The following is a 24,959-nucleotide window of genomic DNA, read 5'->3' on the forward strand; positions in this document are numbered from 1 at the left end:
AAGCTGTGTTTATGAATAGAGGTGTGTGGATTCAGTCAGGTTTTTTGTAAGAAATGTATGTCAACTGTTTGCATCTCCATGTGTGTGTCTGAGTGTTGTTTTACACTGCCAGCCCCCCAAAAAGTTGCCACCTTGATTTAACTAAGCAAATAGGTAGGTTTAGGTTCAGCAACAGTATGTGCTCAAAGAATGAGGTCAGCTAACTACCTAAATATACTAAATTACCAGGTTATTGTGGATTTTTTTTTCCCTGATGGCATGGGCATATTCCAAGATGACAATGCCAGGATTCATCGGGCTCAACTTGTGAAAGAGTGGTTCAGGGAGCATGAGACATCATTTTCAAACATGGATTGGTCACCACAGAGTCCGGACCTTAACCCCATTGAGAATCTTTGGGATGTGCTGGAGAAGGCTTTGCGCAGCAGTCAGACTCTACCATCATCGATAAAAGATCTTGGTGAGTGATTAATGCAACACTGGATGGAAATAAATGTTTTGACATTGCAGAAGCTTGTCGAAACAATGCCACAGCGAATGTGTGCCGTAATCAAAGCTAAAGGCGGTCCAACAAAATATGAGTGTGACTCTTTCTTTTTGGTGGCAACTTTTTTTGGGGCCAGGCAGTGTATGTGTGTGACGCTAAAGGTTGTAGGTCAATAGAGTTCACTAGCCTAAAAATGACAACATCATTTGTCCCCTGATCTGTTGTAGGACTACCAGATGTTAAGTCGGATTAGAATGCTCCAGAACTTGCTGATGTGAAGATTAGAGGCCTTTCAGTGAAGCTCATAGATCATTCTCTCTCCCACACACACACACGACTAATGTATAACTGGTGTGCAACCTTAAACATTCACTGTTCAAAACAAATGGCCCCAGACCATACTTTATTCACAACTTTTTAATTATTTTTGTACACTTTTATATCATATACATACAGTACGTTATGCTCAAGACAAGAATTCTATGGCACATCCATTTTGTTGTACATTTTGTATGCAGTCGTTGGTATTGCTGTGAGGCTACAGAAAGTTACTTAGCTGGGAGTTAGGACCCAGAAGTCCAATGGACAGGTGCTGTTCTCTGGCTGATAGGCCTTGATGGGGAGTAAAGTAGCGACGGCAAAAACACATGCACTGTCAGGTATATATCCTACAACCATCAACACACACCAATACATGAAATAAGAGGGCTGGCTGAAGGAGGCTGGGGGACATGTGGCTTTTGCCCCCTCTCTGTTGCTTTTGTATTGGTACACGCTACAGTTGTGGTCAACAGCCATGGTCCTAGAGAGATACAGTGCATGTGTGTGTGTGTGTGTGTAACATAACCCTCTACCAACTGTACATCTCCAGGACCAGGAGTGAGAACACAGGTCTAAGGGAAAGGCTTTAAATAGAGCTAAACATACTTTATTAAATACTTACAAGTTCTCTAAATACTACAGTTTATTTCGACATATGTACAAGTCAGTGAATTATCAGTGACTGAGAAGTGTGTGTATGATCCGTCCATGACAGTCCATAGAAGTACAAAACTAAGTGTGAAAAACTATCAGATAACACTTTGTACCCGCAATATGTAGCATTTGTAATGCCCTCTTCTCTATTCAAACGTCAGTCAAATCATGGTCCTATCTCAAACCATTTCAGTCAGCATAAAAAAAGTTTGACATGATTGTCTAAAAACATGGGTTAAAAAAAGAACTGGCCTTTTAAAAAACAACAGCATAACACAATATAAACAACAGGGCAAATGAAAACATATTCTAAAACATTTTAGAGGAGAGAGGGGAGGGTCATGGAAGTGATTAACAAACAAAAGATTGTCGTTGTGCAACATCAAGTAACAATGCAGTAGCATCTAGAAATCTCAGAGTGCACATAACCCCACCCCGACCATTCTGCCAGCTGCTGTCTGCTCTACAATTTGTGCCCACTCTGACCTCGTCAGACCAGACTCTGTGTTTGGAGAGTGACACAGCGTTTTCCCAAAGTGCTTCAAGAGGTAGAAAATAAATAAATAAACCAGTTGTCCACACACATACACACACACATACACACACACACACACACAGACAAAGTCACATGACAGTGGAGTGAAAACCTAAACCCCAAAGCCAAAAACGATTTCTGGCATCACATGGGATGGTTAGAGGAGGGAGGAGTGAAAGAGTAAGGAGGGGGGGAGTGAAAGAAAAGGGGGACAAAGACGGAGGATAATAGTGATGGTGGTGAGGGGGGGGGGGGTCTAGATGACCTGGCAGCAGCTGTGTGGGGTGGGGGTGCAGAGGAGACCCTCTTTGGGGCTCCTGTGGATGTTGACCGAGAGAGTCTTGTCGGTCAGAGGCATCTGCATCACGCGGTTCTTCAGATTGTGGTGGTTCTCCCTGGCCAGGTCCAGCTCTCCCAACCTCAGGGTGCCCGAACAAGGGCCCTCCAGCAGGGGGTCGGCCAGGGGGTCCAGGGGGGTTTGGTGGTGGAGGTTCCCTCTGGGCGACGGACCACCCAGTAGGGAGACCTTATCCAGGCTGCCGGTGGAGCCCCCCATGCACATCCGCCACATGGGCCGGTCCTGGGGCTCCCCTACGCCGCCGCCACCCCCTCCTCCACCCCCTCCTCCTCCTCCACTCGTCAGGCTGTGGAACTGGGAGCTCAGACATAGGCTCATGAGCTTCAGGCTTTCTACCAATCCACTGCTGGGCTTGGCCGAGCCCATACTTTGACCCGCGCCTCCCCCTGGACTAGCACAGCTGGGGGGGCTGCCCTGTCCCGTTACCACCCTGTCTAACCCTTTGTCTCCTCTCCCGTCTCCCCCTTCCTCAAGCCCCTTCCCTTCCCCGTCTCCCCCACTGGCACAGCTGGAGGGACTACCATGCCCTACATCCCTCCTCCCTCCTGCTCCTCCTCCCCCCTCCCCCCCTTCCGAGGGACTCCTGCCACGTCTGTTGCCGTTGGCGACGCGTACCATGCCCTTCTCCCGCGGTCTCTTCCATTGGCTTTCCGAGTTGTCGTCGTCGTCGCTCGTCTCCGAGCCAGGAGATGTCATGGCAACGGTGGCTGCCGGGGGCGACTCCAGCAAAGACGACATCCGGTTGTTCACGTTGGTACAGAGGAGCAGGGTGGGTTTGGTTGGGGGGGCAGGCGCCCGCTTCGAACCGCACTCCTCCTTTCTCTCCTCCTCCTCCTCCCTCTCCTCCTCGTGTATCTGATTGAGGATGGGTGCACTCTTCCGGGACGCCAGACGGTTGTTGGTAGAGGAGGATAAGGAGGGGGCTTTGCACCGAAGTACCACCTGAGCAGGGAGGGCCGAGGGGGAGTCCTCCTCCTCCTCCTGCTTCCCGTCCTCCTCCTCGTCCTCCTCCACGCTGAACAGGCTGGGGCTCCGCGGCTTGGAGGGGGCAGAGGGGGCCAAAGAGCCCAGCCGGAGGTGGTTGGTGTGGGGCTTGCCCTGGGGCCTGGGCCCTCTCCCCTGGTTCTGTATGCCAGGCTGCAGTGGCAGAGAGGGCTCTGCTGAGGGAGGCGCGTTCGAGTCGCTCTGCCGTCGCTGGTTGAGGTCCAGTAGAGCCGTTTTTGGACGAGGGCCGTTGTGGAGGCTCTCAGCACTGCGGGCAGGGGACTGGGGGCCCCCGGGGTGGGAGATGGAGGGCCCTCCAAGACTGTCCCCAATGTCTTGATGCACGTCCACCCTGGTGGGCCACGACTGCCTGTAAGCCGGGAGGGTGAGGCAGAGAAGTTAGGAACAAAGCAAAAAACACATTTTCTCTGACCACTGCAATGCTTTCTTTTTTTCTCTCTCTCTCCATTCTTCATCTGTCCTTAAATACTTGCTGCCACATATTCTCCCACAGAGTGCGTCTGTTTGCGTGTGTTTTTTGCACAGTGCGCATGTGAAAATGCACGTGCGTGTGGGCGGGGTTTGTGCGTGCTTGCATGTGTGTGTGTGGGTGTGCGTGTACCTGAACTGGGCTTTGCTGGGGCTGGCTGAGCGTATCTGGTTGTGCTGCTCTCTCTCCTGCCTCTCCCTTAGTGTCCTCTCTGCCAGCAGGAAGTAGGTGGCTGTGATGTGGTTGTACTTGTCAGACTCCAGGGCCCTAGGGGAGAGAAAGAGAAAATAAGTGCCATAATAAAGAAAATGCTGGTACATGGTGTCCTGTAATTACTGGCGCGTTTCCATACTACACTGTGAGAATAATACTTAACATTAGAATGATGAATGTGTAGCCTACAAAATGAACAAGCTGATCAAAGCCCTGACGGCAAAGTCCAACTGCGGCTCAAGATTAGGGGAGAAGGGTGGGGAATCCATTTAGCGTGACACCAGCTGAGGACCGGGCACTTGTGGCCAGTGTGCTAATGACAAATAAATGGATGATGATGGGGGGAAGGGGGGGCAATTAAGTGTGGCACCAGCTGTCCTGATGCATAGTGACAGATATCCAAGGATGTGGCAAAAAGACAGTTATTAAGACTGATGAAGCGGATTCATTACCTACTAATGACAGGTTCTTATTGGTGTGCGAGTGTGTGTGTGTTCACATGTCTCACTCTGTGATGGTGTCGCGGTCCGCAATGCTGCCCAGAACCATGCGTTGGATGATGCTACCGTGCTCCTCCTCTGATAGGCTGCGGTAGGACACGAGGGGTGTGGTCAGCTTGGTGGCAGGGGAGGGGTCAATGCCTTGAAGCCAATCGTGCGCCTCAATCAGCCCCAGAGAGGCGCGGTTCTTGGGGTCCCTCTGGAGCATATGACCTATCAAGCTGGAGAGAAAGAGAGAGACCACATGACGACCAGGTGCAACTTGAAATCCAACCATGGACACAAACATGTCTTGGGCATTCAGCAGATACAAGATACAGACACATACACACTCTGTAGCATACTGTATGTTCACTCTACAAGAGCATGGGACTCGGCCATTTGGTTTGACAGGAGCCTGGTTAAGTGGTTTATCCTACAGAGAGTTATGCTCCAGTGTCAGCTCACAACAGCACCTAGTTATAAATAGAGGCTAGAGTTTAATGGATGCATTAGATCCACTCAACACAGTGCCACAACGCTGGTAGTACAGGGGGTTGCAGCAGAGTGGGAAGCTGGACAGAGAGAGACAGAGAGACACAGAGAGAGAGAGACAGAGAGAGAGAGAGAGAGAGAGAGAGAGAGAGAGAGAGAGAGAGAGAGAGAGAGAGGAAGAGATAGAGAGATAAAGAGACTAAGCAGAAGAGATGCTGTGCGAGGCCTCTCTCTTTCCATCCCTCCTTTGCTGTCCCTACCACTCTCCCTCTTCACACGTCGACAACCATGAAATATGCAGCACCTGCAGAGTACTCTCAAACTGTGTGTGTGTGTCTGTATTACTCACTCTCTGCAAGCGTGGGAGATGTGTTGCGGCACTGTGTATTTGCAGTCCATGATCATAGTGAGGGTCTCGCTGTCGTTGGTCTCCTGGAAGGGGGGCTGGCCGCACACCAGCATGAAGAGAATCACACCCAGACTCCAGATATCTACACACACACAGAGATAGAGAGACCAATGGGCTTACATGTTCTGTGTATACAGTGTTCATCACAGCACACAATGTCATCTCAAACAACACCTCAAAGTCATTTTGACTAAACATAAAACTGTGGAAAACCCTCGTTAGGAAAGGCTGGCAGCAGGCAGACAGATGGGAGAAAGACAAGGGGAGAAAAGGTTGAGGTTTTTTTTTTACGCATCATGAGCATCCTCAGTGACCTACATAACTTATGCGTGTTCCCATTCAAATGAAGCATGAATCATATTTGACCAGGACATCTACAGAAATACGCGAGCGCGGCCGGGACTGCTCCTGGGTGTTTGCACTCACAAATACCCAAACACACTCAGTGTCGCGCGCCCTGTGAAGAGGCACATGCTCGCAGGGACGAGCGTTCACATACGCACGCACACGCAACAGCACGCAACATGTACATGTACCGATCACACACGACCACGGGTGATTGCAAATGTGCACACAAGAAATGGGGTCAGTGTGTTCACCCATCCTTCACAGCCCCTCACATGTTTGAAGAAATGGGAAGAACAGTCTGTCTAAGTAGGAGCTCAGCTGAGCATCCATGCCCTCCAACCCTCCTCCCATCCATGCCTCCCCTGGTCCCATCACACACATTCTGCAGAGGCAAAAAAAATACAGCTACTGTAAACACTTCCACCAAACCCCGGTCGCGGTTTTCACTGTCCTCTGCTTTTGGTCAAGACCATGACACTTCAATGTGAGTTCATCCATCTTGTCTCGATGCCACTAGTATGGAACACAACGAGGTGAACTGATGGCATTAGGATTGGATGTTTTAGATTTCACGTCAAGCTTGTCATAGTACTGTTGGTGGTATGGTTTATGGATATATGAGATGGCTGAATTCAAATCACCCTTTTAATCCTGAAGGATAGTCAAGGCCATTTTCTACGGAGACCATGCTGGTGGAGAAAACTAGCCTTGTTATCGGCGCACTTTGGGGTCCTACGTATCCTAGCAACAGTGACCCCAAGTCTGTCATTACCCTGCCGGAGGTCCACTAACTTCCAGAATAACTTTATTTATAAACCAGCAGGCTGACAGCTCACTGGATCACTTTATTTATAAACCATCAGATGGAAAGCTTTCTAGAGAACTTCCTTGAAGTACAGAACATGTCACAGTAACTCGGTCATTAACGTCCACAGCATGGCTATTAGTAGTGACAGCTAGTTATGTGTTTAAACACCCCCTGAACCTCTCTTTGAACAACCCGGCGCTGATATACAATCTTCTCTCGATAACAGCCAGCACCACTTCATTTCCTATTTCCTTATCCCTGAGCCAATCTTGGCTTCATTCAATATCCCAATGTCAGTCAACATTATGCAATATTCTAGACAATGGTACATTCAACACAACTTAAATAGTTACGCAAGACATCAACATTGCATTGGTACTATTACTGTAGAAAGCCAATGCTAATCTTGTCAAATAGACTGTTCCAATTCATGACATTTTCTTGACTCAGTTCCAAGTGTACACATTCGAGAAGCATGATTAGCATCCTTATCATCCAATCAGAGCTCAGATCTCTGCTTATCAGCTCTAAGAGGCAGCTCTGTGAAGACAATCCCCTGGAATCTTCAGCAAACCGACACGTGGGCTCGGAACCAACTGCCACATGCCCACCTGGCTCCCTCACACCTGACCGGCAGATGTCACCTTGGTAACGGCTACCGTCTGCCCTTTTCGCTCCAGGTCTCAAACCTCCAGTGCTCAAGCCCTCCCACATGCTCTGCCCACGTGGCAAACCTTTGACACCATGTCCAAAACATACATGTTACATGACCAACTGAGATCAAACAATACTACGACATATTATACGACTAAATCAAAATAGTTTACAAACAAGCACACACACACACCAGGGGATAGGTCTGTTTTCAAATGTGGGGGCGACAGAATTGCAGTTTTCAAAATTCAACCTAAGCGGCTAAGCCCATGACACACACTGTAAAAACACTTGCATCCTGATCCACACACACACCACATGTGAAATCTGGGTCAAACACTCAGACAAGATGTTAAGGGACAAATGACCGATACAGAGCCAACCAATGACTGCAGGCCTTAGCAGCCTACCACTAGTTTAAATCTAGTGACTCACAGTACACACACACACACAGACAGTACACACACTCACACAGTACACACACATGAGCGTGTGAGCATGTGCAAACAGCCACATGCCGTTTCTTAGACTTGAGTGTTTGTGTCAGTGTGGGCACTCGGATCATCTGCTCGGCATAAAAGAGGAGGACCACAAAAGAGAGAGAGAGAAAAGGAGAAAAAAAGGAGAAAATTGCCTCTGTTTCTCCACTCAGTCAGGAAAAAAAAATACAAAATTGTTGCCCTCTATCTTTTGGTGGGACGCACAGGTCTCTGGGTGGAGGGGGTGAATACTGATGCCTGTTCTCTTTCTCTCATACTTTCTCTTTCTTTTTCATTTCATTTCATTTCTATTACTTTTTCATTTACTCCTTTTGAGACCGGGCTCCGGGATAATCAGAAGCTTTGGCGGGGGGGATTGGGAGATGGGTGCACAAGAACAACGGAAAAATGAATTAAGGTGCAGAGAGACCAATTTCAATCTGAATTGATATTACATTTCGTATTAGGCTGAGATGGTTTATGTTTCACTGATGCCAGGGGTGTGAAAGTAACCTGACAATCCTTTAAATTGGCCAGGAGAGAAAGAAGCACTGAAGCTCTAAGAGTGTGCACACACTAAGTCAGGTGATGGGGCTAGCAAAAACGCTGTTTCTATAAATCTACTGACCCATGGTCGGTTAGTGGGTTATCAATGTGATTATCTCTACAGGTAAAATTATAATGTAATCCTATGTAAGTTGTTAGAAAGGTGCAGAACAACAATAAACCCTGGTAAAGGTGTCAGGGTATTTGGCAGTTAACATGCTATACCAAGTTCGGCCTGAACTTAACCACCTCTACCGTTGCTAGTGGCTAGCAACACAAGGTACCATGGTGCCACGGTGCTGCTGGAGCTGTAGGTCATTAGCATAGGCAGCCTTAAGACATATCAGATATGGAACATGAGATAAAATTACGTAATGTCCCAGAAAAAGAACTACACACACTCTGGACTATGGCCTCTGTTAGAATAAACCCAGCATACAAAGCAAATACACACAGACACATTAAAAACACTTTGTATACTCACAGCAAAGGCATCGTGTCACAATCTATTTGCGCTTAAAGATAGAATGAGTATGTGCCATATCTCAAGAAAACACACACACACACACCTACCCACCTACAGCGGGAGCATCGTATTCGTCGCCTAGCAGTATCTCAGGAGCAGAATATGCCAGGGAGCCACAGGAGGTGTTGAGGGTCTTCCCGGGCTGGAACTTGTTACTGAAGCCAAAGTCAGTGAGTTTGACCAGGCCCTGCTTTTCAAAGAACACCACATTCTCCGGCTTCAGGTCCCGGTGCACAACATGCAGTCGATGGCAATAGGAGATGGCGTGAACGATCTGGGCAAAGTAACACTTGGCCACCTTCCAGAGGGGAAAATTAGGTATCATTGATCAAATACAATTAGGTATTGATTCAATACAATTTGTTGTTTTTTTTCCAGCAAGAAAAAGACACACAAGCGAGCACACACACACACCTCTTCGCTCAGGCCTCCCTCGTGCTTCATGATGCAGTCGTACATGTCTCCGCCATCACCGAGCTCCAGGATGAGGTAGAGTTTGGTTGCCGTGTCGATGACCTCGTACAGGCGCACCACGTTGGGGTGCTGCACCAGCTTCATACAGCGCACTTCCTGGAACAGGTGACCCCTGGCAACGGGGTCCAACTTGGTCTTATCAATCACCTTCACAGCCACCTGTGACGGCCACACAAGACACAGCACCCATAAGAAACGTTGACGATGACATCATTATCGTCGTCGTTTTCATCAACATGGTGGAGAAATGATGAACAGTACCTTCTCTCCCGTGAAGACATGGCGTGCCAGCTTGACCACGGCAAAGTGTCCACGCCCCAGCGTCTTGTCCAGGTCATACAGGCCGGCAATCTTGCCATCGTGGCCTCGTTTGAACCCCGCCATGGTGCCTGGGGAGTAAGAGGACAATGCTGCTGTGCCCTGATCTGAGGTCAGCCGTCCATCATCCTGGTCACTGGTCCAGGACGGGAACAGAGGCGAAATTCAGTTTGTCCTAGATCACTTCCTGTGGACACCTTCTAACCAGGGGCAGGTTGGTGGACAAGATGTTAAGACCCCTGGAGGTTGGGAGGGTAAATGCACTTAGATATACTTCTCAGATCCTGCAGGAGAAGATGGAGAGAAAGACAGACAGAGATAATAGTATTTGATCAGATATCAAGGCATTATCCTCCTATAGGCGTGCAGCCGAGCAGGTTACTTATTCACGTGTCCACACACCTTACACACACAAACACACACCTCATTGTGAATTGCCAACTATGCATGACATTCCAGTACCACTGAGCCAAGCACGCACAGTCTGTGCTTTAGAACATTCCTGACAGGTGATTCTCACAAAGGTGTGTCATTTTCTCTAGGATACAGATCATCATAGTTACGCTGATTGTATCCAACACGACTTCTACAAAACAATAATACAACTATTTCACTTTTTAATTACTAGGAACAAGACATTATGTTTGTAGGAACAACATCAACAAACGTGTTTCTCTCGGTCTCTGGTTTCTTTATTTTCTCTTTCTCTTACAGTAGGTGTGGGCAATCCATTTTGGTTTCATTCTTTCTCTCTTGTAAACAAACTTTTTACCTTCTTGACAAGAGCCGCCGTGGGCGCATCACACCAACCACAGCACTTACCCCCCCTCCACCTCCCTACCCAACACACCCAGCAAACAACGCAGAGCAGAAGGATCAAAGCAGGCCACACACTGAGCTGTCCTAGTCCAACCAGGCCACATCAGAGCCCGGACCAGGCTAACAGGATTATGTTGTTCAGGGTGGAGGGTTGAGTGATCTGATAAGCCCCGTACTGACAATCACCTTCAGAAATCCCACCAGCTGGCAACAACTGTACGTGTGTGTACATGAGTGTATGTCTGTGTGCCTGTGTGATTGTGAGCTCTAAGCTCTGCAGATAAATGAGATGGAGAGAGTCAGCCACAGACTGCATGCAGCTAACTGGGCCACAAACCAGACCGGAAAATGTACCCAGAGTGGACTCCGCTAAAATGGGTGCAAATTCTAATCAGACGTATACACAGACATGTTGTGTAACTGTACCATTTGCAAGTACTCTATTGATTTTCTTGTTAATGGACAGCGTACATGGTTCACTGTAAAGGCTGGGTCAAGGTCTAATAACCGTAGAAATTTCATTCAGCAATCTTAACAACAGGAATTTGACAGCATGACAGCACTGAGGTGGCCCAAAGCTGTCAATCAAAATGACTGTCACATGAATCCCTTAAATGCAAACTCCTTTCAGAAATGAATACATATAATTATTCACCATTATTATTATTGTTTTTCCATTATTATTATTATTATTTGTATTATTGTTATTATTAGTAGTGGTATCTGTACTTTATATATTTGTATTATTATATAAACATTTGGGCCTAGTGCCTGAGAATGAACAACAACGATATCCAAATGATGACTGAAAAGGCTGCATCAAAAAAACATAGCCTACTCCTGCTCTTAGGAGACCTTTCTGTGTTGTCCGTGTCAATATACCCACTGCATCCAAGTTCTCACTGATTCAAAATATGATGCGATACATGCTGACGAAGCCAATAAGAAACGCTCTATTATTGCATTAAGCAAAGCAGCGACCACAATGGAAACAGCTCAAATTCAACCTGCCTGCGCATATATAATCAAACATGCATGGGTCACTATTTGGCTTACACCTCGAGGCATACACTGAAAAAAGACATGGCACAAACCTGGACAAAGCTCGAAGAAACCGTGTACATGTGCTGTGAAGCGCTGCACATTACCTGACTGGTCAATAGTCGCTCAGGTGAAAGCTCCTATTCTAGAGCGTCTAATGTTGGCTATACGTCCTTTCGGTTATTTACAGCTGTTAGAGGACCATTTGCTTATTTTACAATCATAAATATCAAGCTGACAAGATTAGTCGGTAATGGAACTTACCACTGCAGCAAATAACAGCACCTCACGATAAAAAATGTCCAACATCAGTGAATCTGGCAACTCTATCAAGCGCTCGAAGCCACACTGCGCATACTTGCTCGGTCCCATTCATCTCTGACGTCAGAAGTACGCACACCACAAAGCATGTTTATTTCTGTATCATTTTTTTTTTTTTCATATCTTACTGCTACATGAGTCAACTGCCAGCTTTTTTATAATCTCAAAAAGCGCGAATACATAAAAAAATTAAAATAATTATCTTACATGTACCTCATGGTCTTGGCCAACCCCACAACAATGTGATTGTGTGATTTAACGGTTTGCATTACAATGTGGGGGAGAGGTGTCATGTCAGCTAGGTGTCATGTCAGCTGGAGATCATTGAGAAAGACAGCGACATGCCATCCTCAACCATGATTCCACTTAAGTTCCTAATTATCCATGATAGTAGAATACAGTTCACCCTTCTCACATTGACACAACCAATCTGTGTGTAGTTTAGATTTTCTCATGTAATTGTAAGTAATGTTTGTATCCGACATCCACATAAGTTCATAGCGATTACAACTCTGTAGTTACCCATTATCCGTTCTCATCACTGAACCAAGGCAAGGGCAATGTTCAGTACAGTTACGTAATATAAGCACTTTACAGGTAGTGTGGAACCTGTTTGTCAAAGGAGGCCAATAAAGTCCTACACAGTTATGGTGAACCTAAACCAAAGCTTTACAGAAATAGTTTTCAGTGCAACTTTCCAGTATTCAATGTCAAACATGTGTACAACTTAAGCCTTTGTGCTTTAATAAAAAGATAGACATACTTTCATGAATACCCTTGAATTTTGATTGCAGTTTTAAAACCTCATACTTTCTGCTAGTCTTTATTTAGACTCATTTCCAATCTGAACAACAATTGACATCCAAGCTGTCATAACATGAATATTAACCTTTTGCTGCCTTCTAGTGTTTTTGGGGGAGAATGACAGGTACTACTAATCCTATTCCATCTGCCAAATGCTTGCTACTTGATATTCAATTACAACTGAAGGACAATTAACCTTAAAACGTCAGTTTATAATATCATTTTGCTAGAGATGTCCACAGATCCCAGATCTTTATAGCTTTTCCAATACTGAGCCAATAAAAAACTAATTGTGTATTTTCAACATATTTACCCTTTTTTTTTATCCACACTGGTACTTGGTCACATGAGCCATCCACCATTGCATGGGTGGTGTACCATAAGCATACAAGCTTTCCAAAACAAGACTGGAGATGTAAACAGACTTGGAGACACAGGAGAACAATTGAACAAGATGGTTTATTTGGGGACAGATTATGCCTTCTTTGTGGCCTCCTTCTGCAGCTTCTTCACCTCGTGCTTGATGATCTTGTTCCTCTGAGGACAGGTGACAAGGGTAAAGGTCAGGAAAACAGAAGAAACAAAAAGATATGCTTCCAGAAAAGGTTTTAAAGGTAGAGAAGACCAACACATTAGTTAATTGTCTTATAGGTCATTTGATCTGGACCTGCTTAAATACACAAATCAGATTTGTTTTACTCACCATCTTCTTGGCCTTCATCACCTTGTAACGGTCAAAGTCAGTCATTTGGGACCTCTGTAAAGAGAAAGAACACCAAACAAAATAAGTGACCACACCAACTGGATTCTTAATTCTTTCAATTTAAAACAAATCAAACCAATGAATACAAATAACAAAGACAACATTTTATAATGTCATGACAGAACTGTATGTTCTGTCATGACGCTCCAATTCCATACTTTAAATGTGGTTTTACACTCATGTTCATACAAAGGCTTTGCCTCCCAATAACAAATCTCTTGAACAAAAACTAGGTCAATATAACATTTACAGACAATAATACTGAAGTACATCAGGTTATTGGCATTGTTGCCATTAGCAACAGCTGCATCCTCACACCTTTTGTCTGGCCTCAATCTTCTTGGCCCAGCTGCTTTCTGCCCACTTCTTGTTTACCTCGGCCTTTTCCCAGGCGCGCTTCACAAACTTCATGCGGGCGCTGGGAATAAAAAACACCACAGGGGTTAAATACTGGAGTGAGCATGACAATGTCTGAGTTCAATTGTGCCAACTCTCAAATGGAAAGAGTCAAGGGAGTTGAGGCACAGGGTTAGTTAGGGAGGTATAATTTACCTGTGTGGTACTTTGATCACGTAGTCAGTAAGCTGCATGCACTTGAAGGGCATAGACTGCCTCTTCACCCCTGTGCATGGTCCATCCACCAAGGCCTGAGAGAACCAAAGTCAGCCAGAGTATTCAGCACATTGGAGGTATTGCCTTTTGGTTTTACCATTAAATACCAGGTGCATTTGGAGCTCAGGATAAATGATATAGGGTACTCACCCTGTTTTGGTCAATGACATCGACAATGGCCACCAGCTTGCCCTCATGGGGTCCGAAGGACACAAAGGCGACTCTGCCAATCTCAACGTAACGCTTGAAGACCTGAGGGGAAGACATGAGTGATACATGTACTGGGGGGATTCTAATTACATTGTCAGGTCCCTACAGACGTTGAAATTGGACAAGCATTATATACAATAACTATATCCAAATTACCTACGCCCCCCCCCCCCCCAAAAAAAAAAAAAAGTTGATGACCAACAATCAGCTAGTTAACACCACTACCTGAGTTTGAGTCTACTTTATTTGGCTTGGCTCTCTGTGGCTAACGTAGGCTGCTTGCCATTGTCTTACCTAATATGTACATTTTAGTAGCCGAGATGTGTATTAGGCATACATACAACAATTGATCAAGGGGCACACTGACTTTTTAAAGCAAGAAAAACTGGCGCTTATATGGCAGTAGCATGTGTGACAGAACCATGAAGCTAGCTTGTTAGCTTCAACACCGTTTCAATCTGCAGCACCATCACTCTACAATTAAGTCAGCAACCTAAAACCCAACGCTTCCGAAACAGATAATACTGTATCCACACAGATTTGCTCGTTCAGATCTTCATTTTGCACATGCCTGTTAGACCTAAGTACAGAGATACCGCTCGGTTAGGCGGCCCGTGGAGGACCACGTTGTAGTTTTACAGGCAGTGGGCACGACATTTCGAAAATATTTAAACATGGGATACTGTTGTAATCAACTTACAAACCGTAACATAAACCAACCTATCGATATATAATGTATGAAAATACATCATTAGTCGATCGTTTTGAATAAAAGTAACCTATGTATTCATATTTCTAAATTCCAGAAGCTTCATGGCGAACTCACCATGATGGCAGTCAGCGATCAGAAAGGCCGTAACATTTCCGTTCGTGGCACATACTCTTTCCGCTCTGTATGTGCACATGCGCGTGTGATGTTACATTGGTTTGGAACGTTAAGTTCACATCGTACCAAAGTAAATGAGTACATTTAGGCAACAATTCAAATTGACATTTCAAACAGCTGATATAGCTACCGGGATTCGTATGATAAACATTTAATTAAAACCCTTGTAATACAAATCTACATGTTATAAACAACATAAATAGAACACGGTCATTTCCTTCATAAATCTCTCCCCTTTGACTGACTACTCATTTAATGTGAGTGTGTGTGTTAAGGGCTCGTTACACAAATGTATTTATGTATTTTATTTTTGATTGGGTGCAATAGCTGTTGCAAATCTAACGATGGCGCTGTGAAAAAAATGGACAGTCAGTTGTCAGCCGGCTGAACTGCAGCAGCCAGCATCATCATAGTGGGAAACTTCAGGCCGCATGTGTGTGTCTGACAATACATCCTTGATAGTGACTTGACAGTAATCAGTGTTGAAGCAGTAGTTATATTAAAAATAAAAACCAAACCTTTGGTGTGTTTATAATCGTAGAAATATATAGTCAAAATGCCGAAGAAATCGAAAGAAGAGGCAGAATGGGAAGGAGACGAGGCGGCACCAGCGGCAGGTAATGCAGCATACCACTACTAGCCAGCTGCTAGTACTATTAGCAACGTTGCTCAGCTAAAATTGTGCCTGCTGGCTAACTGCATACTGTGTCAGGAATGTATTTGCTACAGTTAACGTTGGTCACTTGTTTCACTGTTGCCACATACTTTTAGCTCAGTTAACTGAACATGCCCCACTTATGTAGGAACAACTTAACAGTTTACTTTGACTAATAGAGCTATCTGGCCATCTGAAAGTGATGGATGCTAGACATTAGCTATCAGTAACAGTTAGCTGTATCGAATGATGTAATGCCCATGTAATAGAGCACTACATCATTTTAAACAACTAACTATATCATTGCACATGGTGCGTATATAAACTACCATTGCAATATTTTTTTGTCTCTAGATGACAACTTTCACAAATTGTTGTCGTCAGTGTTAATCTGTGTCTAAGAATGGTCTATCATCGTAGCTAACCAGTGTCAGTGTGTTGGCTGGTCCAGACTAGGTAGTCTTGCTCGCAAGCTAGCTAAATGTTTTGTTCAGCTTGCTGGAACGGATTGCTGTGTTGTCAAAATGCACCTTTTTGCGCCCGCTCGAGTCATGTGGTTTCTGTCTTTGTCATTTCAATTTGTTGAGAAAGACAGTTTGTTTTGTCTGCAATGCATTACATAGACTAATGTATTTAACTATCACTTCTTAGCAGAAAAATCGGTAAAGAAAGGAAAAAAAGACAAGAAGGGGAAAAAGAGTGTAAGTTTATGTTTAAGCTACATTTCTTTTTCCATTGATTATCTATGAATATATGATGTTTCAGCATTAAATCCTAATGTATGAAGGTAATCATGCTCAGGTACATGTCATCCACTCTTACAGTTCTTTGAGGAGCTTGCTACAGACAACACAACCGAGAAAGAGGAGGAAACTGCCGTGAAGGAGTCACAGGGAAAGCAGGTAGCTGTACACTGAGTGACACTATGAGGTGACCTAGAAGCCTGTGATGTATAATCACTGTTACTTTGAGTCATTCGAATCAATGTGGCCTTTAGATGTAAGGTTACAACTTAATTACAAAGTAATGTTTTCAAACTTGATGTAGGCCTACCTGTTAAATAGTTTCTTTCTTTAAGCCCCAGAAAAAAAAGAAAGACAGGCGGAAAGGAAGAGGTGGAGAGGGAGATGAGGATGATGAGGAGATCATGGAGAGACTTAAAAAGCTGTCTGTGCAGCCCAGTGATGATGAAGAGGAGGAAGAGGAAGACCAAAGTAGGTTGATGTGTGTCCTCTGGTCAGAGAAACACAAACAAGATTATTCATCAGCTGCGTGTATTTTTTAAGACAATAGAAGGGACAGTTCGCTATACGCTACTTAGTTTATTTATATGGATGTAAATGAAATGGAATGTACTGGGTTTGGTTTCTCATCAACTTTTATTCCCACAGTTGTGGCCCCCATGAAAGGAGGCAAAAAAAATAAGGCAAGTGTTTCATACAAATGTATGCTTTGATCTATAAATATAACTAACAAATTGACTAGATATACTTTGTTTCTCCAAGGTTGCTGTGGTTAAGTATGGCGGTTCTCTTTCAGGGTGGGAACATCTTTGCTGCTCTTAGTCAGAGTCACAGTGATGAGGATGGTGACGCAGGAGGGGAACATGAAGAGGATGCACCAGTGAAAAAGGTGTGTAGTTAACTCTCCATCTCTATACTTGTATCCAGAAAGAAACACTTAACTATTTTACTCACACAGTTTTTCTAAAATAGATGTTTTTTTAGTTTCTCTCTGTGTCTACGGTTAGAGATCTGTTGGAGATTGTTAAATGTTTAGTACTAAGAATTATACTGTTGGTGATGCAATAGGATGTAAGCCCCTTGAATGGTACTAACCTAATTTCAAAGTCTGTGTCGTGTGTTTGTGCCTCACATACTAATCTAATCCATCGTCTTCTACTTCTCCACTCCTGTCTTCAATCTGGCATCTGGCCAATTCTTCAAATCCTCTCTGTCTGACCAATAACCATTTCACTACTATATACACTCCATATGAGTTAGTTCTCTGTGTTTTTCATCCTGGAATTTCATCTGTCCCTGTGTATGTGTGTCTGTATATGTTGGAGTTTAGACAATTACATTCTTCACTTTAATAAAGTCACAAGGCAAGTTCTCATGAAAAGAAATTGGTATGTGTGTCTGGTCATCTTTAATACAGGAGGTTGAGAAGGTGCCTAAGGGCAAGAAAAAAGATAAACCTAAACCCAAGAAGGTCAAGGTGGGTGCCGGAATGTGTTACTGCTTTTATTATCTTTACCTCTACCATCACTGCAGCCCTCTAAATCACCCCCCTCCCTCCACCTGTCTGCTTTCACTCATTCTTTCTTGCTAAAAGGTGTCTAATCACAAAGGGAAGGGAAATTACAAAAACTTATATTTATATTTATATTCTTTCTTTGCCGCCTTTTTAACATGTCACTCTGACCTACCCTCTGACTTTTCTCCATGTTGAAATGTACAGCTCATCTGCTTGCTGCTGTAACCCCACCTCATGCTACGAGCCTGCGTTCTGTCCATCCAAAATTGTGTTTCTCACATGTACTTATTTCCTGAAACGGGAGCAGCCTCCGTCTGATGACGAGGAGGAGGCTGAAAAGAAAGACGAGCATGAGAAGACAGCTTTGAAGAACAAGAAGACGGAAGCCAAGGCACCAGCGAAGGTGAGACAGGTGACTCTGTCGTTTTGAGTTCTCTCTGGACTGATGAGGACCAGTGATAAAAATGAACACTCACCTCTGTGTCTCTGCAGGCACCTGAGGAAGATGAGAAAGAGGATAAGCCCCAGCCAAAGAAAGGCAAGAAAGAACAGCCAAAGGTAATTTAAGATGGATCAAACTTTATTGAGGTAATTGGTGACAAAAAATGGGAAAAGGTTTTCTTGGAGAGTGTGTTATTAAATACTTTGTGGTCTTGCACGGTGTGTGCTGCACTCATCAGGCTTTGTCTTAATAGTGTCATAATGTTATTTTAATTGTACATTGCCAATCTAGAAAGGTAAACCCAATCGTCCACCACCCAGTGACGATGATGATGAAGATGAGGAGGACAACAGCGATGGAGATGACACAATGATGGTAACTATAGGGGAGGGTATAGCTCAGTGGTTAGAGCACTTGACTGCAGATCAAAAGGTGTCAGGTTAAAATCCGTTATGAACATTGCTTTGGATACAATTGTCTGCTAAATTAACACAGTTTTGTACATATTCTTGTTTGAATTCTGGTTTTCTGTACTAACTGTGGAATATCAGCATCATGAAGGTTTGAAGGTTCAATCCCTCAAAGTCAATCTGTCCATTTCTCCCTCAACTACCAGTGTGCTGAGGATGTCATTGCAGAGCAGGCTAAGGGAAAGGACGGCGATGACCCCTTCGCTAACCTCAGCAAAAAGGAGAAGAAGAAGAAGAAGAAAATGGTAATCTAGCAGACTAAACCCACCATGCGAATGACGGTAGAAAAAAAAGAGAGAGAGAAATAACCTCTGACCTTGCTTGTGTGTTTGACTGCAGATGGAGTACGAGAGGCAGGTGGCGAGCGTGCGCGCTCAGAACGCCATCGAGGGGGACTTCTCTGTGTCCCAGGCTGAGATGTCATCCAGGCAGGCCATGCTGGAGAACGCCTCCGACATTAAGGTTAGGACTCCGAAGTCCTGCTTCCTTTTAATTCCTGACGAAAGTACATATATGTCTTGGCTATGTAATTCCATGCACTTGTTTTCCATTAGCTGGAGAGGTTTAGCATATCCGCCCATGGAAAGGAGCTCTTTGTCAATGCCGACCTATTGATTGTGGCGGGGCGTCGATATGGTTTGGTTGGGCCAAACGGGTAAGCAGTCATTCTTTATAGGTTTGTTTATTCCTTTTTAAAATTGAAGTAAGCGTCAAAAGGATTGGGTGGACACTAATGTTGTTATTTACTTCCTTTTTCAGCAAAGGGAAGACCACCTTGCTGAAACATATCGCTAACAGAGCCCTCAGTATTCCTCCCAACATTGATGTGCTGCTGTGTGAACAAGGTAAACAACCTGCCCCCTTAAAAAGGCATATTTCTGCCCCTCACTCACTCCCACGCTCACCCTCTTGTCTGTGTGCGCTGTGTATCCACAGAGGTGATCGCTGACGACACTCCGGCCGTGCAGGCGGTGCTGAAGGCCGACACCAAGCGCCTGAAGCTGCTGGAGGAGGAGAAGCAGCTGCAGGCCCTGCTAGATAAGGGGGAGGACAGCGTGGGAGAGAGGCTGGAGAAGGTGAGGGGAACCCTACTCCGACAGGGGATGAAAAGTAGAGCTTTGGTGGGCAGCATACGACTCATGGTAATATTAATATGGTGGACGCGCTTCACAGTGCTTTAGCTCTGCCGTAAGAGGTTCTTGTCTGACTTTGGGAGTAGCACAGATAAAGCTGCAACTGCGTGGTTTGGATCTCCTAGGTGTACGAGGAGTTGAGGATTATCGGTGCTGCTGCAGCAGAGGCCAAAGCCCGTCGAATTCTGGCTGGACTGTCTTTTACCACAGAGATGCAGAACAGAGCCACAAAGAAATTCTCCGGAGGCTGGAGAATGAGAGTCTCTCTAGCCAGGTAACAACAGCATCACCAGTTTGCTATCCAAGCATTGATTTACATCGTATCTGGGGACTCACTTTGTTTTAAGTACCAAGCGCTATCTATAACTGAGTAACAAGTAGCTATGCTTTAGGGAATGTACACAACCTACCAAGTTTGTCTTGTTTTATGGTGCCTGTCTTTTTCCTAGGGCTTTGTTCATGGAGCCAACCCTGTTGATGCTGGACGAGCCCACCAACCACCTGGATCTGAACGCCGTCATCTGGCTTAACAAGTACGAAGCAGTCAGGCTTTTAACTAGCGATCTGTGGGAAAAATAACAAATACAATCAACATAATGCTTTTTTTGGTCCTCTACAGTTACCTTCAAGGCTGGAAGAAGACGCTTCTCATTGTCTCTCACGACCAGAGTTTCCTTGATGAGGTGTGTACGGACATTATTCACCTGGACTACCAGAAACTCTTCTACTACAGGGGAAACTATTGTAAGTAAACAACCAAGGATATTGGATCAGAGAAACTGTGCTAAGATCTGAGGTAAATAGAGGGGAATTGGTAAGTAGAGCATTAAAAGCCTTGCCTTGCCTGTCCCCCCCCAGTGACCTTCAAGAAGATGTATGTGCAGAAGCAGAAGGAGCTTCAGAAGCAGTACGACAAGCAGGAGAAAAAGCTCAAGGACCTGAAGGCTGGTGGCAAGTCGACCAAACAGGCTGTGAGTGGAACTTGCTCCTCAGCTGACTATCCCAACTCTCTCATCGGGTTCCTTTATCCCCGCTCACTCATTCTTTCCATCTCTTTCCTTCCCAGGAGAAGCAGACCAAGGAGGCCCTCACAAGAAAGCAGCAGAAGGGCAAGAAGAAGGGAGGGTTGGAGGAGGAGAGCCAGGAGAGCCAGGATCTACTGAAGAGGCCCAAGGAGTACACAGTCAAGTTCACCTTCCCCAACCCGCCCCCTCTCTCACCACCCATACTGGGGCTGCACAGTGAGTCGCCCTGTTCCTCCTGTTCGTCTGTTCCCTACAATCTTATGGGCCACACATTGGCCATCTATGCCACTTGCAGACCAGGTTGTCACATTCCTTTACCATGTGTCTCCTAACTCAGCTGTGGACTTTGGCTATGATGGTCAGAAGCCTCTTTTCAAGAACGTGGACTTTGGTATTGACATGGAGTCTAGGAGTAAGTAGAGCTTTTCAAATCCTTGAAACGGGAAAAAGGATTCACTTTTACTCCATATTTCTTCAGTGTCTGATGCGCATGGCTTCCTTGTTTAGTCTGCATAGTTGGACCCAATGGTGTTGGGAAGAGTACCCTGCTCCTTCTCCTCACTGGCAGATTAGAACCGGTGAGTGTACACTGTAGGAAAATACACTGAATCTCTGCTCATTAGTGGTATTGTGATTCTAATAAGCCTTGTTTTACCTTTCCAGACCAAGGGAGAAATGAGGAAGAATCATCGTCTGGTGAGTAATCTTTCTTATGCATTTCGGCACTCTTGAAAGATGTGAAGACGTGTTTGTCTTTGGCCACTCAAATCTGTGGTGTCTGTCTTTGTGTCTCTTTCCAGAAAGTGGGCTTCTTCAACCAGCAGTATGCCGACCAGCTGAACATGGACGAGGCAGCGACCGAGTATCTGCAGAGGAACTTCAACCTGCCCTACCAAGACAGCAGGAAGTGCCTGGGACGCTTTGGCCTGGAGAGCCACGCCCACACCATCCAGATCTCCAAACTGTCAGGTAGCAGCACTACTAAAACCATTCGTTGGTCCACTGTTTGTCAAAGTAGCATCGCTCAAGGCCGTTGTTGGAGAGGAGACCGTGGGTGATCTATGTCCAAATGAATGACTTCCTCTTGCTCTTCAGGAGGTCAGAAGGCCAGAGTGGTGTTCGCTGAGCTCTCCTGCCGGCAGCCTGATGTGCTGATCCTGGTCAGTAGTGCTCTCTCTGTATTTAGTCTGTGTGTTGTCTCAAGAACCACACCAAATGACTTACTTTGTTGATTTGCCCCACCAGGATGAGCCTACCAACAACCTGGACATTGAGTCGATCGACGCCTTATCTGAAGCTATCAATGAGTACAAAGGAGGTAAGTAGCCACAATAACATAACGATGTACCTTGTCAGTGACAATGAATACATGCATTTATTTGAATGTGAAGCAAATAGAGTACATGGCATTCTTTAAGTTAAAGGTTTTGTGATTGATCATCAGTATTCAGCAATCTTTATCTGACTGGTGGTGTCATATATGTCATAATATGATTTATATATTGATCTTCACCACCTCCAGCTGTGATCATTGTGAGCCATGACGCCAGGCTGATCACAGAGACCCAGTGTCAGATGTGGGTAGTGGAGGACAAGGCCGTCAACCAGATCGACGGGGACTTTGAGGACTACAAGCGGGAGGTGTTGGAGGCCCTGGGAGAGACCCTGATCAACAAAGTCAAAGAAAACCCCTAGTCACAGACACACCTTTGAGGAATGACCACAGAAGGAACCACACTATAAAAAGAAAACAAATGCTATCCAACCAGCAGGACCATGTCATCTTCTCAGTGCTGATGTGCTGTGGTGTCCTCTCCACATACTGAATGAAGACCTACACGCCATCTGGACAGGTTGGGATGTGTCAAACGGCACACATGGACAATGGGACAGATTGAAGCGGCAGGATGCTAGTGTTTTCATCACCCGTATTACATGTCAAGAGGAAATGACAATACATTAACACTGGCCCTATAAATGTAGACAATAAAGCTCTAATTGACACCACAAATGTCTGGGCTAATTGATATGTTACCTGCAACACGCAATGCAAGCAAAGACAAAATAAATGAATTTTGCATCTTACATGTTATAATTTATTGTGTAATGTAGATATACAGAAGCATTGTCTCATTGGGTCAATTCTGTGAACTTAGAGGGTGGATTTGTTACTTCAGATACCAGGGTTGACATATCTACATTTCAGCAATAACTGAAGTTGTTTCACTGATCCACAAATGGTATCTTGTCATCTATTTGAGATAAGCCTTGTAGAGCCTCTTGATTTTAGACAGTTCTTTTTCATCTGGCTCGATTCTGTGGTACCACTTGTACCAGGCTTCACCTTTGGCCAAGGCTGAAGGAGTGGAGGTGCATCCCACTGCATCATGGGAGTTGGAGTAATCCTCTCCTGTGAAGTCAACGTAAGGAACCTGGAAGGGTATCAACCCTAGAAGACAAACCATATTCAAGTTTCAAGAGGACTGACAGGTTGCCCTTCAAGGACATGCATGCAAGGAAGACAAATGGATGCTGAAATGGATTCAACTTTGAATAGATTTAGAAACTGCTCACCATGGTCTTGTGCTGTGTTGATTGCTATTTGTAGCTGCTTCTGCTGTTTCATGCACACACCTTAGAGGGAAAATACAATTGTTTACATGATATATTGGTTTTACAGTTAACATTACACAGCAATGTTTTAATTTTTTGGATCTATTTTACTTATATACTTTTTCAGGTATCTTGATTACCTGTTCGTGTAGGGTCATACACTATACCAGTGTAGGGACTAATAAACTGTTGCAACAACTTCACATTCTGCAGGGAGATATTAACACATGTCAGCCTGTTTGAAGTGAAGTCATGTAATTACAAAGTACTCTACATTTAAAGACCACAATGTAACGCTCCACGGTAGAAAATTAATCAAAAGAATGTGGAGGTAAATGTCAACTGGCTGGAACATATCATTGTGTTATGAGTGGAGCCTTATTGGACCTGGTAATGGATTATGACGTTGGGATCTCGACAGATTGGGCAGGCGTTGCCACATATCTTGCTTCCTCTCTGAAAAAAAAAAAAAAAGGTAACAAACTTGTGTTGACAAGTGCCATACAAACAAGAAGTATTTCTATGATGATTCACATTGGTCTACATCCCAATACGTTTCCTGCATACAATGCAAGTCTTGCGTGTTTTCTGGGGGGGAATTCCTCCTTTGTGGTTTCTCCTGTAGTCTGCCCATACGGGATTGCCTCCATAGCGCTCAATGTACTCTGATAGAGAACAGACTTTATCAATGGGGACAACCTAGGGCTAAGACACATGTACACCTCAACACCATCAATACTCATACCTTCACTCTCAAGGTAATCCCAGGGTCTGTCCTTGAAGCGGACTTGAGTTTCTGATACATTTACAGTGTCGGTATCACCTTCTAGAGATGGTTTAGAGCACATATAATGGCCTGGCTGCAAATATGGAGACACTGCCTGAAACCATATCCTGGCAGGAAACTTCTGGAAAATAAGGAAAGCACAGATGAACCACCGGCACAGTTAGAACGCTCATCCTAGGACCTGCTGTTAACAATAAACCTACAAACCATCTGCTGCAACGTATGACTAGCCTTGGCTAGAGTGGCATCAGCTCAAATCTATTTAGCATACACTCTAGCTAACTTGGTCATTGTGTACTAACAGCACCTCACTTGCAAAGAAATTTAATGATAAGCAGAGTTTTTTTCCAATAAGTTACGCGTTTGCATAAAGTCATTATATACCTTAGAATGCGGACTTTTCAATATAAACAAGGGAGAAACACGACTTAAAGCCCTTCCAATGCCTCGTACGGATGCTGCCATTTTGTTTTTGAGTATGTAAATTGAAGGGTCAAAGGTAGAAGTTGGGGGGGGGGGGGAGGCATATTTGCTTTTTTAT

At 44.8% G+C, this 24,959-nt stretch overlaps 4 protein-coding genes across 9 annotated transcripts; 1 reads left to right on the plus strand and 3 right to left on the minus strand.

Annotated features, from left to right (window-relative positions):
• Positions 1 to 889: 889 nt before the first annotated feature.
• On the minus strand, positions 890 to 11,806 carry LOC146295459 (SNF-related serine/threonine-protein kinase-like). 2 transcript variants are annotated; one of them, XM_084697134.1, is made up of 8 exons: positions 11,703 to 11,806; positions 9,522 to 9,862; positions 9,201 to 9,419; positions 8,838 to 9,084; positions 5,366 to 5,507; positions 4,551 to 4,763; positions 3,962 to 4,096; positions 890 to 3,709 (listed from the first exon to the last, which is right to left on the minus strand). In XM_084697134.1, exons 2-8 carry the CDS (start codon positions 9,642 to 9,644, stop codon positions 2,254 to 2,256), a joined length of 2,535 nt encoding a protein of 844 aa, XP_084553260.1. In that variant the 5' UTR covers positions 9,645 to 9,862; positions 11,703 to 11,806; the 3' UTR covers positions 890 to 2,253. The 2 variants fall into 2 exon arrangements, with proteins under 2 accessions (XP_084553260.1, XP_084553261.1); XM_084697135.1 differs by lacking the exon at positions 11,703 to 11,806 and having other exon boundaries at positions 9,522 to 10,156.
• Positions 11,807 to 13,003: 1,197 nt separating this feature from the next.
• Positions 13,004 to 15,064, minus strand: rpl14 (ribosomal protein L14). The gene is made up of 6 exons (XM_084696641.1): positions 14,975 to 15,064; positions 14,089 to 14,190; positions 13,879 to 13,973; positions 13,645 to 13,744; positions 13,267 to 13,320; positions 13,004 to 13,100 (listed from the first exon to the last, which is right to left on the minus strand). Exons 1-6 carry the CDS (start codon positions 14,975 to 14,977, stop codon positions 13,038 to 13,040), a joined length of 417 nt encoding a protein of 138 aa, XP_084552767.1. The 5' UTR covers positions 14,978 to 15,064; the 3' UTR covers positions 13,004 to 13,037.
• Positions 15,065 to 15,429: 365 nt separating this feature from the next.
• On the plus strand, positions 15,430 to 23,029 carry abcf1 (ATP-binding cassette, sub-family F (GCN20), member 1). Of its 4 annotated transcripts, none has more exons than XM_084696341.1 (27): positions 15,430 to 15,651; positions 16,341 to 16,390; positions 16,514 to 16,591; positions 16,768 to 16,903; positions 17,081 to 17,115; positions 17,229 to 17,321; positions 17,850 to 17,909; positions 18,256 to 18,360; positions 18,441 to 18,506; positions 18,682 to 18,765; positions 19,007 to 19,105; positions 19,200 to 19,322; positions 19,415 to 19,515; positions 19,620 to 19,705; positions 19,797 to 19,936; positions 20,119 to 20,267; positions 20,443 to 20,526; positions 20,613 to 20,737; positions 20,852 to 20,964; positions 21,060 to 21,234; positions 21,356 to 21,430; positions 21,526 to 21,596; positions 21,682 to 21,714; positions 21,819 to 21,987; positions 22,114 to 22,178; positions 22,264 to 22,336; positions 22,541 to 23,029. In XM_084696341.1, the coding sequence occupies exons 1-27, from the start codon at positions 15,591 to 15,593 to the stop codon at positions 22,711 to 22,713; spliced, it is 2,622 nt and encodes an 873-aa protein (XP_084552467.1). In that variant the 5' UTR covers positions 15,430 to 15,590; the 3' UTR covers positions 22,714 to 23,029. The 4 variants fall into 4 exon arrangements, with proteins under 4 accessions (XP_084552467.1, XP_084552469.1, XP_084552468.1 ...); XM_084696343.1 differs by having other exon boundaries at positions 18,256 to 18,351; XM_084696342.1 differs by having other exon boundaries at positions 16,344 to 16,390.
• Positions 23,030 to 23,087: 58 nt separating this feature from the next.
• mrps18b (mitochondrial ribosomal protein S18B) lies at positions 23,088 to 24,927 on the minus strand. Of its 2 annotated transcripts, none has more exons than XM_084696346.1 (7): positions 24,803 to 24,927; positions 24,377 to 24,539; positions 24,199 to 24,296; positions 24,019 to 24,087; positions 23,772 to 23,838; positions 23,593 to 23,652; positions 23,088 to 23,467 (listed from the first exon to the last, which is right to left on the minus strand). In XM_084696346.1, exons 1-7 carry the CDS (start codon positions 24,881 to 24,883, stop codon positions 23,271 to 23,273), a joined length of 735 nt encoding a protein of 244 aa, XP_084552472.1. In that variant the 5' UTR covers positions 24,884 to 24,927; the 3' UTR covers positions 23,088 to 23,270. The 2 variants fall into 2 exon arrangements, with proteins under 2 accessions (XP_084552472.1, XP_084552473.1); XM_084696347.1 differs by having other exon boundaries at positions 24,377 to 24,536; positions 24,803 to 24,917.
• Positions 24,928 to 24,959: the final 32 nt, after the last annotated feature.

The sequence above is a fragment of the Hypomesus nipponensis genome, chromosome 4, assembly GCF_054491055.1.
Source record: "Hypomesus nipponensis isolate SF chromosome 4, ASM5449105v1, whole genome shotgun sequence".
Classification (NCBI taxonomy): Eukaryota; Metazoa; Chordata; class Actinopteri; order Osmeriformes; family Osmeridae; genus Hypomesus; species Hypomesus nipponensis.